This window comes from Hippoglossus stenolepis, chromosome 4 (genome assembly GCF_022539355.2).
Source record: "Hippoglossus stenolepis isolate QCI-W04-F060 chromosome 4, HSTE1.2, whole genome shotgun sequence".
NCBI classification, from domain to species: domain Eukaryota; kingdom Metazoa; phylum Chordata; class Actinopteri; order Pleuronectiformes; family Pleuronectidae; genus Hippoglossus; species Hippoglossus stenolepis.
In genome coordinates, this window is record NC_061486.1 from 28,738,638 (window position 1) to 28,759,469 (window position 20,832).

Sequence of the window (20,832 nt, forward strand, 5' to 3'; positions counted from 1 at the left end):
GGGGTGGGGGGTGTGTGTGTGTGTGTGTGTGTGTGTGTGTGTGTGTGTGTGTGTGTGTGTGTGTGTGTGTGTGTGTGTGTGTGTGTGTGTGTGTGTGTGTGTGTGTGTGTGTGTGTGTGTGTGTGTGTGTGTGTGCGCGCGCGCTGTCTGGGAGCACACACACATTTTCTCTGGCTTCTGGTATTTTACATGATGGTCTGATATGATGATGATTTTAAAAATGAATGTAAACGTTCATCATATGAAAACTGATTCATTCAGTTCATCGTTCACGAAAAATATAAAATATAGTCATGAACACTGTACAGAGAGCCACTGCAGAGCGGCTGAAGAGCTGCATGCGGCTCCGGAGCCGCGGGTTGCCGACCCTTGTCCTAAGGGAATGGCTGGCCAGTGCTAATGCCAAGCAGCACTGTGGTAACTTTACAGTGCCATCAGTGAGCTACACACTTCCCATCCTGACAGTATTTTAATCATTGCTGGGGAATTCACACAAACCTTAGCCACCGAAGTTACATCAACATGTTGATTTTTAATAGAGGGGACAACTAGACTCATCTAGACGGAAATACATAAAGTTTTATCTTATCTTACTCTTAAATGAGCGCCACTGCAGTGTGCATTACTCTACTGGTCAACAAGTGACTCTGCTCTGATGTTTTGTAATCATCACATGTAGAACTGATCTTTATAAATACCTGCTGAATTCATATTTATGTTCCTGGATAAACGGGGCATCGTTTCTTCTGCAACAATGAAGTTAAAACACTGCGTTTCAACGAATCTGCGGAAGAACCTCTGTCTGCAGGAGCAGAGCTATTCTCATTATCATTGGCTGATCGTGTTTTTTGTCAAAACATGGATGGGATGAGTACTATCTACGTTATATCGACCTGTCTTAAATTTCTATCGAGGAAAAGTTATATCGCACTAATTATCGCTATTGTTTTATCGCCCAGCCCTACTAAGAAGCGTAACATTTTGTTTGAGACTTGTACATGGTCTTTCACATATGACCCAGCACACATTTACGTTACACAGTGAAAAAAGAATGTAGCCACATGCATACCAGACCACCTCTGTGTACTTAGCACTGACCACTGATGATGATGATGATGACCACTTGTAAATGGATCACTCAGGACAGGTATTAATGCACTACGAAGCAGGTTCAACATACTCAGGATACCTTTCCGTCATCCAGCTTAACTTAACCTAACATTAGGCTAAGCACAACGTTGGTCATCAACTCAGTAGGTCAACCCAGGTTTTCTTTATCTAAATATGAGCATGTGTACATAAAAGGGGTGTTTAGCATGTGGACACATGCGGACTGGGGAAGACTGGGATCGAAGAGCAGGCCTTCTGGTTAGAGGATGACCGCTCTAACCCCTGAGCCGCAGTACATTGTTGACATTTTTCTTGTTCAAGCACATTGTGTTCCTTCAAAAGCTTGGAGGAAAAATAATTCTAATTGTGATATTCATTTTTGTTATTGTTTGTAAGTTTATTAAAAAGGACAGGGGCTCTTCAGGGGCCAATCAGATTTTAGCTTGGGCCAGTGCCTCCCTGGCCCCGGCCCTGGATGCATTGTTGGACACAAACAAATCAACATATGAATACTGAGAAGTAGGGCTGGGTGATATGGAAAAAAATCTTATCACAATAATTTATTCATATCAGTTAATATCAATATATATCACGATATAAATCAAATAACCATAAAATATTTTTTTTGCACATTTGTGTTTATGTACAATGTGCCGCAGTACGTTCCTGAAATATAGTTTTCATTGTTTGACTGTAGGTGGTGTTGTGCAGTCTAATTACTGATTAGAGGCACAAAGGACCTGCCCAAGCGCTTTGAGGCACGTTGCTGGATGAGTCTGTGGCTAAATGTGCTCCTGAGCTGCCTCAGCACAGCAGTGAGGGGTATAGAGGGGTTGTCCATCATGGCGTTTAATTTTCCTCTCCTCCTCTTCTCAGTCCAGTTCCATCCCCATCACAGAGCTGGCCTTCCTCACCAGCTTGTTTAGTTTGTTGGTGCAACAGCTCCCCATGCCACCTCCCCAGCGCACCACAGCAAAGAAGATGACACTGGCCACTAGTTTGGTAACACATCTGTAGAAGCCTAATGCACACGTTAAAAGACCTGAGCCTCCTCAGAAAGAACATCCTGCTCTGTCCCTTCCTGTGGAGGGCCTCAGTGTTGTTTGACCAGTCAAGTTTGCTATTTAAATGCACCCCTAGAAACTTGTAGCTATTCCCCATCTCCATCCCCTTCCCATTAATGACAACAGGGGTGTGGAATCTCCTTCTGCGTCGGAGGTCCACTGCCAGCTCCTTGGTTTTCCTAATCTTGAAATGCAGGTGATTTCTTCCATATCATCCTACAAAGCTCTCGACCAGGTCTCTGTTCTCCCTCTCCTTTTCATCTCTGATGTAACCAACAATGGAGTCGTCGTCAGATAACTTTTGTAGTTGGCAGGTTCCTGTGTTGTATCAGAAGTCCGAGGGGTAAAAGGTGAAAAGAAATGGTGACAGGATAGTTTCTTTGGGTGTGCCTGTGTTGCTCACTAGCACATCTGACAAGCAGTCCTGCAGCCTGACATACTGCGGCCTGTTAATTAGATAGTCTGTGATCCATGTCACAAGGTCCCGGTCCACCTGCAACACAGAGAGCTTCCTGGCCAGCCTGCATGGCTGAACGGTGTCAAATGCTTGGAGCACTTGGATGCCCTTTCTTTCTCATTGCCCTCCTCCAGGAAAATCCTCTTCTTACTGTTCAGCAGAGCTTTAATGTCCCTGTTGATCCAAGGTTTATTGTTGTGGAAGCAGCAGACTTCCTTGGTAGGGACAACAAATTCCTCACAGAATCAGTGACAGAAATTATGTAGTCAGTCATGCACTCGGTGAGACCATCGAGGTCATCTCTGCAGTCGTCCCGAAACATATCCCAGTTTGTAACCCTGTAGCACTCCATCAGGGCGTCCTGTGCCTCACAGACCACTGCTGCACAGTCCTGGTGGTGATGGGCCGTCTCCTAACAAGGGGTTCATATGTAGGAGTGAGCTGTATCAAGGACCCCATACACAACTGTTATCAACATGTGTTTTTTGTGATCCGATCACAAGCGGACAGCTCTCAATACAGGTGTGAACGCACTCAGATCGGATAACCCCATGTGTCCACATTCTTTTAGCAGGGGGAACGCTAATCTATCCTGGATGGCAGATGAAGGACCGCCTCCTCAGCTGATGTTCTCTGACTCACTACAGTTTCCCTACGAATCGAACATATTTTTTCTCTTCTACTTCTGTTTGTAACCACATCCATAATATCAACACTGATCACCGCATAATGATCGATACTTTCCTTAAATTGGTCAAATCTTTATTCACAGCGCAGCTGCACGAGATTCATTCAGCTCCTCTCTCTCTCTCTCTCTCTCTCTCTCTCTCTCTCTCTCTCGCTCGCGCGCGCGCGCTCGCTCGCTCGCTCGCTCGCTTGTGTGGACACACACACACACAAAGTGACATTGGACACACTTGTGTACTCGGATCTGGTAAAAACAATATAACTTGGACTTCGTGAACAGAAATTATGTGCATGTTTATTTGAACATTAGGAGGGCAAGTGAGATCCGTACTGAGATCTGATCATGAGACGCATGTAGGGCCACATGTTAATACTGTGTATGAATGCATGCACCCAGAGCTGTCCACTTGTGATTGGATCACAAAAAACACATGTTAATACCAGGTGTGTATGGGGCCAAGTAGTGGTCAAGGCTGCCCAGAGGGGGGAGAGCTGCAGCTCTGTATGCCTCGTTTACATTTGCATGCAGTAAGTCCAAGGTTTTATCCCCCCCGGTTATCAATATCAGGCGGGCAGAGTTTACCTTTAGTGTTACATGTCCAGGGTTACACAATTTGGAATTAGCAAAGACAGCAAGCTCTCAGCCCGACTTCTTCCCGCTCTGTTTGTCCCTGTCCGCTCTAACCAGTGAGAAGCCAGTTAGTTCCACTTCTTTGTGCTGTAGGAGCTCCTCACGTGAGTAGACCACGGCACAGTGTTGTTGTTGTCTTGGTGGTAGTTGCAGTGTCTGTTGACTTGCACATAGTTGTTTGAATGGTACAAAGTTAAAAACTTCAAAATGAAGGTGCCTGTTGGCTCGTATTCTCTAGTGGGAGGGCAATAATTTGTTTAAAAAGCTCTTAAGGGTAAAGTGGGAGACAGAGCTGCTGTGTAGGCAGCCACTTGCTGCGCCGTTCACACACTCACGGTAAACAGTAACAGTTTGTTTGTGTTTCCATTACATTGATCCCAGGCTTCCCAGGTTGTGTGGAACATGAATGAAATACAGGACATGTAAGTCAAGAAGCCTTTCCTTGCAAAAAAGGGTGTGAAATGATCAGGCCATCTTTCCCCTCGGGCGAGAAGGCATTCCTTGCCAATCTGAAGTCAGCCTACATCTAGCCTCTCAGACAAGGGCTCCTGGAGTACCTCTCAACAGCAAACCTGTTCAGGTGGAAAGCACTTCATCTACCCCTAAAATCCATCAGGGAATCTGTGGATGAGAGATTGAGGGACACTTCCTCCAGGGGAATGAGCTGGAGGAATTTATGGACAGGATTTAGATAGGGTGGGCTGGTATTAGATGGGTTGACCCACCCATCTTGTAATCCAGAGACTCTCTGCCCTCCCCCTGCAACCTTCAGCAGTGGTTGGACACAGTGCAGGCCTGTGACCTGATCAAAGCCTCCCTTCAACACTCACTGTTAGAAAGCAAAACCACACTCACACAGGGCCAGTTCATATGACTCCATGACTAGGGCTGGGATGGTATGGATTTTTTTCTCACCACGTTAAAAAATATATTACGTTAAATTGCGATTGGGCGGCTTTTCGCCTCCAAATTTGAGTACAGTGGAAAACATTTATAGTGATCCATTTGTCCCGGGTCAAATTGATCTCTATAAGCAGTTGATTACTGTAACCGAATTGCATTGCTTCTGTATGATAGTCCCGGAACTTGAGGGAAAGGTAATGGCTCAATTCAGTTGGCATGATAGAGACACAGAGGAGCAGTAAAATATTGAAAAGTCTGTAAAAAAAACGTATTTTTATAAACCTGTTCCTGTACCCGGCTGCAAAGGAACAAACCCAGTGATCAAAAGTCTGGTCTTCAGAAACTGAGAGCATCATGCAGGACTGTTTATCACAGACAGACTGGGATGTGTTTAAAGCTGCAGCCACACTGGAGGATTCTTCTATCAACATACAGGAGCATTCTGAATGTGTGACTGGGTACATTAGCACCTGTGTTGTCAACATTGTGCCCACCATACAAGTTAGAAAGTTTCAAAACCAGAAGCCCTGGATGATCAGTCAGGTACGTCACATGCTGCATGCCCGATCTCTTGAATTTTGATCAGGGAAAGAGATATACGTAATACAAAACAGTACAGACTGAGGAAAACCATCAAAGAGGATAAAAAGCAGTACAGGGAGAAACTGGACAGTTTCTAGTCTACTGCGGATGCCGGGTGGATGGGACTGGGCCTGCAACACATCACAGAGTATAAGGGCACCACCACAGAGATCACCAACTCCACCATAACCCTGCCTGAACAGCTCAACCAATTCTACGCCTGCTTCAAGACCTCCAGCAGCAACACACAGGGGAAGCACTCACACACCTAGATCACACAACCCTGGGGGTGTGTGGGATCTCTGATGGTGTTCTGGGCACTTCTGAAGACCCTCTGCTGATAGATGTCCTGCAGAGATGGGAGGGTCGTTCAAGTGATGTACAGGGCTGATTTGACCACTCTCTGCAGGTGTTTGCGGTCTGTTTGTGTGCTGTTGACATACCATGCTGTAATGCTGCTGGTCAGAATGGACTCAATGGTGCACCGGTAGAAGTTGCAGAGGAGCTGTGCCTTCCTGATCAGCTAAGTGATGTGGTGGATCCAGGTGAAGTCCTCACTGATGTGGACGCAGAGGAACTTGAAGATGTCGACCCTTTCCACCTCAGTCTCACTAATGTGTAATGGTGTGTGTTGACTCCTCCCTTTCCTCAGGTCCACTATCACATTCTTTGTTTTGCTGACATTGAGCGTCAGGTTATTGTTTTGATACCACAGCTCCACCTCCCTGCGTAGGTGTCCTTGTTTTCCAGATGGGAGAGGGCAGTGTGCAGGGCAGTACAAACTGCGTCCTCAGTAGATCTGTTGGACCGGTATGCAAACTGCAGGGGGTCCAGTGTGGAGGGAATGGTGGATTTGATGTAACCCAGTATGAAGCACTTAATAATAATGGGTGTAAGTGCAACTGGTCTGTAATTATTCAAGCAGGTTACTGGGTTTTTCTTGGGGATTGGGATAATGGTGGTCTTTTTAAAGCAGGATGGAACTGTGGCCTGTGCGAGGGACAGGTTAAAAATGGTGGTGAAGACATCAGTGAGTTCTGCAGCACATACCCTGAGGGCCCGTCCTGGGATGTTGTCTGGGCCCATGGCCTTGCAGGGGTTGATTTTCCTCAGGGTTCTGCATACGTCAGCTGCTGACACAGTGAGCAGTGGGTTGTGTGTTCCATATTCTAAGGACTTCTGTGGCTGATGGGATTGTTCGAAGCAAGCGTAGAATGTGTTCAGCTCATCCGGTAAGGAGGTGTTATAATTCGTTATTCCTGAGTTAGTGCCACCATAGTCTGTGATGTGTCTCAGGCCCTGCCTCATCTGCCTGGCATCAGCTGCAGAGTAGAAACATTCCAGCCTTTGTCTGTACTGTCTTTTGGCCTGTTCGATTCTCTTCCGGAGTCTGTATTTTGTTTTCTGCAAGGATGTCTTCTCAGCCGCATGCTCTACACATTGTTAACATACAAATGCGTCACCTCTCACAAGGACAATACAATCCTGAAATTTGCTGACGACACCACAGTCATTGAACTTATTACTGGCGGCATCAGCATTTAGAAGGGAGGTGGCAAGTCTTGTGACATGGTGTGAAGAGAACAATCTCACCCTCAACACAGACAAGACCAAGGAAATGATCGTGGACATGAAAAAGGAGAGGAGAACCCATCAGCTGCTGTTGATCCTTGAGCTTGAGGTGGAGAGGGTGAGCAGCTTCAAATTCCTGGGCGTCTACATAAGTGATGACCTCTCCCGGACACGAAACACCACCCAGCTGGTCAAGAAAGCTCAACAGCAGCTGTACTTCCTGAGGAGTCCTCTATTGTCAAGGACTCCACCCACCCCCAACACGGACTGTTCACACCTCTGCCCTCTTGTAGAAGGTACAGAAGTGTGAAATGCAGGATGTCCAGACTGAGGAACAGCTACTATCTAACAGGCATCAGACTGTTACATACTCACTAGCCCTTACGCCACCCTGGACAACCTCAACCCACAGATCCTTCACTCTGCCTTCCAACCCCCCTCTCCCCATACACACACACACACACACACACATATACACACACACACACAGACAAATCCCATCCCACAACCCAACTGCAGACAATGTGTTTTTGCACAGACTGGATAAGTCCATGTTTTCTGTCTATTGCACTACATTGCACAGATGCTCTATTGTACATTTATATTTTTCCTTTTCTTGATATTTTTTTAAAAATAAGCTTTTTAAAATATAAAAGCACAGTATTCACACTGGAAGGCAAAGAAAGAATTTTATTGTACAGGGCTGTATATATGACAATAAATGCTTTGAACTTGAATTAAAAACTGTAAAAAAAACATTTTTTGTAACTTGGCCACACATCATCTGATAGAGTCCAGGTCAAATATCAGTCTTTGTCATAGCACCACCCACTGGGAACAGAAAATATCTATTTCTGACTTTTACATTTTCCCCTTGCTCTGACATGTGTAAACGTGCAAAGGCCCTTTATTGCTGCTTGCATTGCAGTTTTGTTTCCCCTGGGTTTATGCCTCTTTGATCTTTTCACATACCTACTGATCATGTCTAATTTATGTACCTGAATGTGATTTCATAAAGTCCCTTTGGCTTCTATACAATGAATCAATAATTTAACTACCTGTCCGTCACAAAGTCAAAATCTAAGAAATACTTGTGCTGTTACAAAAGGGAAACCACCCATTTCACCAATGCCACATTTGAAATGGGCATTCAGAGTTCATGCATATACAGAACTGTTTACAGATGAAAATTTATACAGACTTATGAAAGGTTGTTTTATATATGTTTCATCCTCAGCCACAATCTGCTGGATTCAAAAATCAACACTGTGCTGTCCATGTGCCAAGACACCAATCTCCTAAACCCTGTCCATGGCATTGTCCAGAGTGTGGTTTACCATGAGGAATCGCCACCACAGTACCAGCCATCCTATTTACAAAGTAATACATGTTGACATTTTTACTTTCTGACCACAACCTGCTGCCTAAAATAGGGACCTACATCAAGCTTTGACATTTAATTGAAATATATTAACAGCTCTATGCAACTGTATTCTTTCCCCTCCCTCTCATTTGACAGGCTTTGGCTTCAATGGACTTTGGAGGTTTGCCGGACCCTTCTCTAAGGTATGAATAATTCTGTCCTCTTGTTGGTTTAAACATGTTTTTTTCTCAGGTACAATTGCCATCTACAACGAAGAAATTCAATATCACCACACCAATTTGCAGGTTGTTGCCATGCAATACACATAGCAGTATCAGAGAGGATGCATATCATTTGAAGTCCAGTTTTCAGTTCTTACCACGTCCACCAGCTGTTCAATAATATAAAAAAGAGTAAAGCAACATTGTCTCCAGCTTCTTCTGTCACCCCAATAGAGTTAATAGGTTGATGAATGGACCTTGTACTTTAATAGTATTGCATTCATTATCATAGGCAGGTAGCTTTAAAGAGTAAAAGCAAGTGTAACTGATATGCTAAATGTGTCCAACATTTCCTTGCAAGAAGTTGAAGGGTTCTTGGAACCTTTGATTGTACTATGTACTCTGTATAGTGTTACAGAGTGACAACTCTTCTTTCACAAACTGACTTTGACAAGTACTGACAACAGCGTGCAGAGAGAACACAAACAGAGAGCTGCCAGAATTTATTTTGTTTCAATTGCTTAAGTTAAAACGTAGGTGGTCTGTCTGTAGTCACAAATCTGTTTTAAATCTATATATAAAAACTATCCCCCTGCACCTCCCTAGCTGGCTACTTTTCCCCCACTGTCTTGCTAATCCTTATCTATTTAACATAAATAATGAATAAGGCAGTTTAAACTGCACATACATAAATACATTAACACACAGCATTAGCATAGCTACATTGCACTAGCATACAGCTGTAGTCTTTCAAGAGAACAACGTTCCCCTCTGGAACATTTGGCTTCTCTTGGTACTTGGGATAAAGTTTCAGCGTCTTAAGGTACTCGCATCTCCACCCAATCCAAAAGGTATCCAACAGGCTTTTGATCTTGCATTCCTCTTTGAAAATGTCTGCTTCTTCAAAGTTAGCAGGAGGAAGGTGATGAGCAGTGCCAGTCTTAAAGGTCAGAAGTCCCTCTAAGAGTGAGGATGACAGGCAACTCTGTATCTTAGGATACTTGAGATGAGAGGTCTTATGTTCATGACTGCTGTCACCTTAGCCATCAGTGTTGTCTGTAATCTGTAGGATGACAAATGTGCCAACCATGACACTTGTCTTTGACAGACTTCAATAAAGAGTGAGCTATTTGGATGAGGTATGCTACTGCTACTAAGGAGGGTGGTGAACTTGTAAAGGCATTGATAGTGCATCAAGTCTCCCTCTGGAAAGTGTGTCAGATCCATCTTATGAACTGTCGATTTCCATGCCAAGTACATCTGCACACAGTTCCAGCCTTGGGATGGTTATGCCAGGCTCAGCGGCCATCTTTACTTTTCCGAAGACAAAATGTACAGTTCAGTTTGTCCTCCCTTGCCAAAGTTCAGAATTATTTGAAACTTAATGTTTTGTGCTGTTGCTTCATTGTAGAGCTGTGTGCAGAGATATTCTGCCTGCTGTCATTGTCACTGTCTTTCTCTCTCACTCACAATTACATACACCCATTTGCCTCACTGGAGATATCATGCCCATGTCAGTGGGAGATATGGTCAACCCACTAGGAGAAGCATATAAAACTGAGATCATGTCATTTCATGTTGCCAGTGGGTTTTGCTATGATTACAACTGCATAGTGGTATGTGGATGTCTTCATACCAGGACTCTTATCAAACATGGGAAATTTAGGGGAGATTGGACATAGTATATGTCAGTTGCAACAACTGTGGACTGCATTATTGTGGTGGCATGACAACAGCATTCATGAAAAGGCTTTAGATTGAACTGACCAAATTGTATGTTGATCTAATTCTGTAAGAGAAGTTTGTTAAAGTAGGATCCCTGTAAATGACTGAATACAAAATCTATTTAGAGTTGGGATTAAGATATGGCTCCAAGAGGCTGTTTTGTACGTCTTGGGATGTTCCATAGGTATATCAAATTTCACAAACATAAGTGACACGTAGTACTTAGAGGGCATGCCCTTCAGCCATTTTGCCACACCTCTGGTCAACAACCATATCAAATATTAAGTTCAGCCACTCTTGAAGAATTAGCAAATTTTTGTAAGGTTCGTAGTCGTTATTAATTGTATATAATAGAGTGTTGCTTGGGCCGCATTCTTCTGTTGGAATCCAAGCCTGACCAAAACCCTAAAGGCATTCTGTTTTTTGTGTCCGAACCCGACCCAAACCCGCTACAATTAATGTGAGCTGCAGTGAATTTGTGTTACCCTGTCCCTCCCATGCCTGGATTTAGACAGACATGTGCAATGTAAAAGTCAGAGGGGAATCTCACCACTGCATGTACCTTCCCCACCTTCAACCCGTCCTGCACTCTGATTGGCAGTATTTGTAACTGATTTATCTAGATACTTAGCATGCTTGAAACCTACTTGCAGTATTTAAAGAGTTCACACATAGCGATTGGCAACTGCTGATCGAACGCTTATTTAGCTCCGATCTGGAGCTTTTGTCTAAGACTTCCAAAACTCATAAGCAACAAAAAAATGGGCTAAAATTATGTAGTGTGAACTACCTCAAGCTTTCAGTGGACTTGGGGGTCAACCTACCCCCACCCTCCTCCACATATCCTACTGAATGTGAGATCTTCACAGCCGACAGAAGTCTGTCAAGCTCACCTACTAGGACTAAGGCACCCACTACAACAACATGATTTCAATGAGCAATAGTAAACTGAACCCATGAATGTAAACATTGAGTTAAAAATATTTTTAGTACATGCTGCCTGTGCCGCCCCTGAAATAGTAACAGTAATATGCAGCGCTAATAAGGGACTAAAGAGGGGACTCAGCTTCCCCAAGATGAACATGGAAATAGTATGCTGAAGCATTTTGTGAGTTCCTTGCTGATTTGTTATTAGGATACAAATGCCAACAGGCTGTAGTGATGCATGGGTCAGGGTTTGTCGATGTGTTAAAAAAAATGTGTTAATCAGCCACCTGAACACAATGTTTAAGCTTCACTTCACTACTATCTAACTACCAGTAATTTGACCTATGAAATCAAATATTATTTTCATGTAATTTCTGTTTTGAATAAGCTCCAAATCCTTTTATTTCACTCAGTGGCCTTTGTGCCCTTTTTGTTACACCAAAGGCCAAATAAGCCTGGTGCTGTATATACCCCAATTAGGCAATGCTAGCTGTACTGTAATAATGCCATTTCATAATATTCATCATGAAGTTAAGATGTAGATTGTGTCTGTAATATTATTGATTGCAAAAGTGAATGCATTATTACACTATATCATGTCATTTGCTGACTATATACTGACTACTACTAATACTTCCTACCATGAGATTAATTGTTTTCAATCTATTTTAGGATGCAGAGATACCTTCAATTCTATTTTGAACTATCCATGATGTCATTTTCTGATTGCATTGTGTGTTCTTAATGATGTCACTTATCATGACAAATGGACTGCATTTATATAGTGCTCAAGGTGCACACACATTTATACATTGTTTGCCATACCAAGTGTATTGTCTTTTACTCACACCCCATTCCCAGCCTGCTGGCACAGCCGCTAGGGGCAATTTGGGGTTCCATTCCTTGCCCAAGGACACTTTGACATGCTATCACAGGAGCTGGGAATCAAACCACAAATCTTTCAATTGATAAACCAGCTCTACCTCCTGATATATCATATGATGGCCTATGATTTTCTTATCAACATAAGCTTAACAGCTCTCATCTGAGACTAAGACAACTTGATAAATACAAAAACCCACCCTCAAGAAAATTGGTTAATTCATAACTGAGGTGTGTGTGTGTGTGATATGACATCACTGGAGAGGTATGCTTGGATTGCAACACACTCCTGGATGAAGAGACTGACTCCAGGGGTAGTTTTATAAAACGCTGAACCCGCTACTTGTGTGGGGGTGTAAGTGATGAGAAGAGTTAATAACTGCATCCACTTATGTGAAAATAATTTAGATTTCTTCATAATTGCTGAATATCTGCTGAGCAGGTTTAATTTTGTAGTTGCGACAGGTTAGAGAAACATTTACAATGCTATTCATTAGTAGTTGCGTCAACTGTGGGTCAGTTGTCTTCTTTCACTTTATTAAGGGTGTCTTGGAGACCAGTAGGCATCACTTGTTGATGACATTTTTTCACTGTCAACTTAGAAAAAATGGTAGAAACAATACATTGAGGCTTTTATTCAAGTTTTCAGCTAGTCATCTGTAATCTGCTTCCCACTCTTAGTAGGCATGCCATTTTTGTTACCCTGACATTAAAAAAAAAAAAAATGGGTCTGGGTTATTTGAATTCAATAAGGCTCTGCATAAATGATTACCTCAGATGTCAATGCTCTCGTGAGTTTTTGCTTTTCTCTAGCATTATTAATTATTTGTTTAAACCAAGCAGTTACATGTAACTAATTATAATTTTTCATCTCCAATAAATCTACTGCCCTAATAATAATCTCTTCAAAAGCAATAGGTTCCTTAAAATTTTCGTTCTGGGGACCGATCCGACACAATCTGTAGGTCTAAGACTCCGTTCCGACCTTGTGTTAACATTAACATAAGTGGACACAATCAAGACACATTGAGAATGCATTTGAGAGCATTTGCAGCCAAAATACCAACATTTTACCATTGCTTTGTAAATATACTGCTGAAGAGGTTAGGATTCAATAACTGTTGCTCCCACGAAGGAGATTGGAAACCGTGGTACCCATGCATTTTTGTGTCTGTCCGATATTGTGAAATATAAACAAAATCTTATCAAAATTATCTGGCGGGCCAGTTTTAGCCAACCATTGCCCTTAACTTTGGGTTGTGTAAAAAGGGTCACATTCCCAACAAAGTTCTATCTATAATAATGTAAACATTCACATTAAGCTTGAGACTCAGCACTTCAATTTAGTATATACATTATTTGGTATCAGATTAAATTAGCTGAAAAGCACAACTGATGTGGGACTCTCCCAGTACTTATAATATGGATGGAAATCATCAGATTAAACTAGTCCCCCCTGAGAGTCAGTGATTCAAATCACTAGTTGAAAACAGCCAACTGAGATTCTTCAAGTTGGGTAGTAGTTTACTTCTGGGGGCATTTTGGTTCCCAGAACTAGCTGCATAATACTGCTTAACAAGGTAAAAACATTACTCAAGTGATTCTGTCTGCTTGCTGAAGATGTTTGCAATGCAAACCCAGACCGAGGGTGAATCTGGGTTGGTCAGACTTCTTCATTCTGCTTAGAATTGGTGAATTTACAGCTCAGCATCTTAATACATTGTTACCATTTTTTGATACATTAGCTTGAAGGAATAAATTGCCTTGTCAACTCTATTACATCATCATCACTCTCACTCTGAAAACCCACAGAGTGCATTTTAATAATTCATATTAATAGTTGTATGTGTCAAATATGATTTGACTGACAAAATTCTTGGTTTGGTACAGACCTTGATTAGACTGACTGAACACATATTAGATCATTAGTAGTGTTAACACTGTTGTTTGAAACTCACATCACTCAAACTATTTTCATATTCTCTGCTAACCTTGCAGCAAACCCAGATACCAGACTATGCCGAGCTGATTGTTAAGTTTTTGGAGGCACTGATTGATAGCTACCTGCCGACAGCTGACGAGGAGCGAGGAGAGGAGCAGTTGAGGACGCCCACCTCCCCCTACCCGCCCACCAGTCAGAGCCAGCTCAGCATCACTGCCAACCTCAACCTGTCCAACTCTATGACTTCACTGGCCACTTCGCAGCACTCACCAGGTCTCACTAGGTCTCACATGTAGACAGACCCTCACTCCCTGAATGGAAAATGTTACTGGAGCAATTACACTTTTCTCCTCCTAGGCTTCCTGTTTTTTAATAACTCTCTTGACCTCTAAATATATTCAAGTCATTAAAGATGTTTATCAGATGTTTACTCAACGGGTGACATCCACACTTTTATACTATGATATCCAGTTTCCCTGAACTCCAGAAGAGATGGATTCTAAATGGTCATGTTGCCTCAATAAATGCAGGGAGAAAGCAAGATACTTATGACACAGCAAGATATATTGTTTAAGACATATTGGAACCAGGAGAAAAATGAATGAAGTACTGTTTTTCAAGTGTGATTAGCACTTGAAAAGAGATGTCACTTTTTTGTTTTTTTGACATTTGCTTACTGATGTCGGACTGCTACCGTATGAGAGAAAATAAATATTTTTTACAGTCCGTGAAGAAATAATAAGGTAACGTCAGCACAGTCGGAGGGAAACATTTGAGTTTGTATGTAAAAGGAAGGAAATATAAAAACATATGGCTGCAGTGCTGAAAATAAAGTGTCAGCACTTCACTGGATAAAATATTTTTTTTCTCTTTTGTGTCCAGTGTAAATAAAACCAAAATTAATATATATTGTGTTTGATCCTTTGACATGTAGAGTTTTAGTTTCTTCTGCATCTCTGCTATGAGCTGCTTTCACTGACAGAAACAGCATCCTTAGGCTACTTGTGTACATTTTTTAGATCATACTCTATTTGTATCAGGATAGAACATTTAGGAATGACAACACTGTTGAGTAATTCACTTCGAAGTAAACAGTTGAAGCATGATGTTGACCCTTACGCTTGTGACCCACTGAGAAGGAGTTGGCAGTTCACTTTGAGCCACCAGTTAGGAACCTCTGATTTAGGGGAAACTCAAATCTAAAAAAAATGTTATGCTGTCCTGAACTGGTCACAAACAGTGGATAATTGCCTCATGTCAAGCTTTTAAAACAGTGTATTTTTTGTGTGTTCCCTATGGTCCTCCAGGCGTGGACAAGGAGAATGTCCAGCTGTCCCCCAGCTCTGCTTTGTCCACTGGGGGTCGCACTCGCCACGGTTCAGCCAGTCAGGTCCAGAAGCAGCGCAGTGCCGGCAGCTTCAAGAGACCCAGTATCAAGAAGATTGTCTGATGCACCAGGGAATGCCATCCCATCTATTCTCCCAACCTCCTCCATCTCTTCTTTCTCTCTGCCCCTCCTTCAGTCTGCAAGGCCTCATACTGCACTCGACTTTAAAATGTCCTCCCTCTTCAAGCTTGTTGCTTTGGCAGTAGAACAAGTGATATTGTGTTCTGCTTTGAGGAGAGTTTTGCTTGAAATATTTTATGTGAGCCAGCCTATGGTGGAGGACAAGGTTCTGTTCAATTGTTCCTCACTTCTGCAGTCAATATCTTTTGTTTTTATTACCTTTGTATCTGGAGATAAGTCTTTTGGAATAACTGGACATTAAGGTTGAGTTTGGGACATGTATTGACTGTACCACATCCATTTGCCTTTCTCATGACTAAACAGTTATTGTCAGTGACATGATCCAAAATGATGAGACATTCATCCCGGTCCTGCTTTGACATGTCAGTCCCCCTCTCCCACTTCTGTACATATTTTACATAGACAGATTATGTATAACCAGTCCCTAGTGCTAATTTCAATGTTGACTTTTTCTCCATGGTGTGCCTTGGTCAGGGTTTTTCATTGTGTACAATTTGTAAAGTAAAAGAGTAAAAAACCTTGCTGAGGATAAAGAACAGGTACTAATTATGGAGGTGAGCCTTCCATATCACCACATGTTCACACAAGCTGTGTCATGACCAGCCTCCAATGATCGTCAAATATACAATCATCCATATACCCTATTGCCTAAAAGTATTTATCCTGTATTGCTAGATATTGCTACACAAATCTTTTAAAACACTTTCAAAGTTTAAATATGAAGGTTGTAAAAGACTAGGGGTAACACAACAGTGTAAATACCGCCAAGCTTTTTGTTTGTTTTTTGTGCAGTTGCTTTTATTAACCTATTTAGTTGTTTAATGTAGGTTACATTTAGTATGAACTGAATTTTCAGCAGCAAAGCATTTTGATTTGTTTACACAGTGAAAAAAAAAGTGTAACAGGCAATAATCCTCAACTCATTTGTCAACCACCAATTTGATTTTTTTTTACAGTGAACAGGAGCAACACATCACTGTTAATGTGATAATTACCTTATATTAATGACCTCCAGTGACCATTTGAATAAAAAAGGGCCAATGCACAGTTAGACGTTTTATCCCTGTGGTCTTTTTAAATGAAAAATTTACCTAAAAGAAGATTTGACAGTTTTCAGTATAGCCCTTACAGAGTAAAAACAATTTTTTCTTCAGAAATATAGTATTGATCACCAATGTAAGCCAGTTTGACTCCTTGTGTGGTAAAAAAATATATGCCACATTTCTCAAAAGCCTTGATCAGTTAGCCTTAAATAATAATCTGATCAAAGACGTTGCCAGGACAAGGAATCTAACCAAACATTTAATTTCATCCCTGGACTTCTTAATGTTCTTTCAGCTACAAACATTTCACTCTGAAAATAACTCTTTCTGATTTCATGTATTCTCTAATTCCAGCGCAGGGTTGAGAAATGTGAAACACGAACACTCAACATCAGTAGGGAGTTCAGCGCCCTCCCTTCAAGAGATTCCACAGCTCCCACAAATAAGAATGCGTCAATTGATTCATCAGTGAGTGTGAAATTGTGAATTTCCTTTAAGATCTGTAATTATAATCCCCCAGGTTATTGGTGGTGCAGATGGGATTTTCAAACCAGCCCTCTGTACCCCCAGAGCACATGCTCTGTTACAGTAGAGGGAAACAGTAGTTTACTTTCAACGACTGTTCTGGGCACATTTACTACTCAGCTACACATAATCAGTGTTTTCTGAAGAAGACTGTAGTATTTCAGATTTTTTTTCTGAACATCTCTCTAAACTTACAGGCAGTCATTGGCTTAGTCATCACGTTTTATTAAACATCTTACAGAGATTCTAGAACTGCATGTGCTTCTACCGTACACCGTACACAAGGCAATGTGAGGCAGAACCCAACACATCGCCATGACCAAAAACAGATGAAATGTCAAGAGGAAAAATTATGTTTTAGGTTGTTAAGTGTCATCCCAGAATTTGTCCACCAGAGAGCATTTAATTTTTACACCGTAAAATGTTCAGCTGATTTGCAACGTTTAACATGAAATGATGGGATCAAAACTGCTTGTGTTGGCAGTTAATTTTACATTGGTATGACTTAATTGGTAACTCTGACATCAACAACATGATGGTCATTGTGATGGATTATGTCAGCCAGCAGGTTGACTAAAATATCTGGAAACTAATGGCTGCCTAGAGAGTAGAGACCTACTGACAGATTCAACACACTGGTTTATTGTAAACTGGCAGACAGGTAGCAGCTGTGAACACGTTTCCATAGATTGAGTTTTGTTCAGTTGACCAGGTGCACAATGAGATATGCTTATCAGTGCTGCACTAGCACCCTCCATCCACACCTCAGATGTGGTTTATTTGTCAAAATGCCTCTATCCTGCCTTATCATGTATGCATGGTAAGAGTCAGGTATTGCACAACTCAGATTTAATTTTTTTTTGTCAGTAACAACTCCATACTTCTGCTGCTCATTCAGTGTTCATGTGAGTGTATGGACGCATGTATGAATCAGTTTACGACTTGAGTTTTTCTTGTATAATAGTTGACTGAGGAGATGTTTAAGTTGTTTTTTTCAGTCCATGGAGGTTCGAAACATTCACGAGATGAATGCTATGGCGAGGGGTACTTTCATTAGATAGCCTCAGAAATAATATTTTGTAGTTCAGGCCCAAAGAACAGCATAAAGGGAAAAATGTGTTTTAATACTAAAGAGAATAAATTAGCTTGTCCACTTAAAGCTGTGGAAGTGGATCGTAGCCTGAAGAATCCTGACTTTTCGTTTTGGCCTTTATCTCAGATTTGCTCTGTGAATCAGGACTCGAACTCAAAATGTTTTTTTCCACAGGTAAAATATCTGAATATTTCAAAGAACTGGATGATTGCCACTCGGATTCATATACTTTAACTAAACTACATTGTGTAATGTGTCTTTAATACATCTGATTGCAAAGGTCACACTCAAAAGGACAAACAGCATCCTGTCACAGAGAGATGAATCTGACAAATGGGGATATTAGCAAACACTTAGAAGGTGTTGATGGTGTAGCTTAGTTGGACAAAAGAAAAGTTTAAAACCGGTCAATGTCAGCACCTTGCCCTACATAAAAGTGTGAGTGATGAGCAGCTTGTCTGTTTTGGAAGGTAATAACTTATATGTGCCACAAGTCCTATTTAATGTGGGGTTTTTCAAACTTTAACAAAAAAAAAACAGCTGGACCACACTGACCAGCTAATGTGTTAATAAATGAGTCATCCTTCCTCATGTAAATAGGCTTACCCCTTGAGTCACTTATGTAGTGTCATTACCTTTAAGTTGTCAAAGTCATATTTTCCAACACAGGATGCGTGTAGCAGTTATGGATCACTACAGAGGTCACTACTTTTTCGGGTCTAATGTCAGGGCTGCTGAAGCTATATATTTAATCAAATTTCAGTGTCAGATTCCACAGAAACAGAACAAAACTTAATCCATCCCTCGCAAACAATTTCACAGGCACTGTTATTAAAGCTATTCTCCCTGATATCCTTCAAAGAAGTGTCCAAAGCCTAAATAACACAATTGGCGAATGTAACAAAACGCTACGAGGAATAATCTGAAGGCAAGCTTTATTTAAGCACTGTTTTATCAATTTCCATTGTTTCCAGGTTCTATTTATATTGGTATGTGAATGGAAATACTAAGGATTATGTATCCTTAACCTCTTAAAAAAGTGGTTGACTTGCACTAATTTAAAAACAGTCATAGCTTTGTAAAGATGAAAACAAAACCTCAAAGGGTGGCATGTTTTATTTGATGTTATGCAAAATCTAATGTCTGTAGAGTATTAGTCTGAGCTTTGTTTTTAATGCAGTATGTGTGATAATTGTAAATACTTTGTGTACAATTTGAGATGGTATATTTACTACACTGTACATACATGTGATATTGTATCATTTAGTTTTTTGTAAAGCAGTTAGTTTCTGTATAATAATATACAAATTGAACTATTCCTGTGTTAGTAATAAAATGTTTTTCTCTCCACAATGGTTGAATCTATCTGAATGACACAAACAAGCTTTTATTTTTCAACACAGCAAGATAAACAAAAAAGTATGATTTTACTTTGTGAAGGTTAAATATGCTGGAAGCTGGGTTTTTTTTCATTATTATTTAAAACTTCAGATTTATCAGTGTTGTAAATACTATTCCATCTACAATATTCATCGACTGTAAATTCAGACCTTTAGTAAATAAAACTATCAACAAAGTTACATACTTAATTATGACTTAAGTAATTTGACTGATTACATACTTTTATTTCTAGTTTTGTGTCCTCAAAGTATTATGAGTAAGGTTTGCTTTAGTTCTGAAAACCTCATTTCTACTTGTATTTGTATATTAGTTGAAACATGAAATATATTCAGTTTTATTAACTGTAATGCGTGATCATAAAATTGTGAGGACAATACATATAATCATACAAGTAATCATATTTTCTACTGTACAAATACTATTATTAAAACAAAGGTGTGAGGAATGTGACAATTTTACACGTCTAGAAAGCCTTTCTGCTCTTGTGGCTTATCTATCACTTTACACACACAATTTGTGACTTCCATGTAATCTGACCCCCCCAACTGTTGAGCAACATCACCAATGTGGGTGAATATAAAACTGTGATATCCAGTATTTTTTCACATTATCGCATATGTTTGTGTTCAGTAAAGGCTCCTAACGCGGATTGTAAAGACATTTCATCAGTGTGAAGTATTATTTTTGTGCAAAAGGGTGCATTTTCCTTTATCTGTGCTTCTGGGAGTGAAGATGCGCACAAACAGGTGCATTTATTCAGTTGATTTAATCGATTTTTTAACTATTCACAAGTCATTCATGATAAAGCATTCAAAACCCGTATTCTCAGTCATTATCTACACACATGCACGCACACATACATGTACCAAGGCAGACATGCTGAAATGCTGCTCTTTCGCGAGTATGGTTTTGCGCTTGTATGGGCATGGTTTTTTTTATGTGTGAATTTTGAGACTAAATAAATGGAATACTGAAATCTGTTACATCAAATCACAACATGAATGTAAATGAGTTTAAAAGCTGAACTCAAATTCAGATTTTTACAATCAATGTATACTCTGTTCTCCAACAAAGACATGTGTTGGTCCAGTCAGAACTTTGGTTTGAGGTAGGAGACGTCACAAGACAGCCCTGGTAGCCTACCCAGCAGAACGACTACATCGTATTTATCCTCCA

At 40.9% G+C, this 20,832-nt stretch overlaps 1 protein-coding gene across 2 annotated transcripts in view; it reads left to right on the forward strand.

The window, feature by feature from the left end:
* LOC118105857 (neurofibromin) overlaps positions 1-15,666 on the forward strand; it is a 158,340-nt gene extending 142,674 nt beyond the window's left edge. For both annotated transcript variants that reach the window (XM_035153829.2, XM_047339515.1), the window contains exons 54-57: positions 8,244-8,386; positions 8,526-8,572; positions 14,123-14,339; positions 15,374-15,666. In XM_035153829.2, the coding sequence (XP_035009720.1) occupies positions 8,244-8,386; positions 8,526-8,572; positions 14,123-14,339; positions 15,374-15,516 (550 nt within the window). In that variant the 3' untranslated portion in view covers positions 15,517-15,666. The remainder of the gene's footprint in view (positions 1-8,243; positions 8,387-8,525; positions 8,573-14,122; positions 14,340-15,373) is intronic.
* Positions 15,667-20,832: the final 5,166 nt, after the last annotated feature.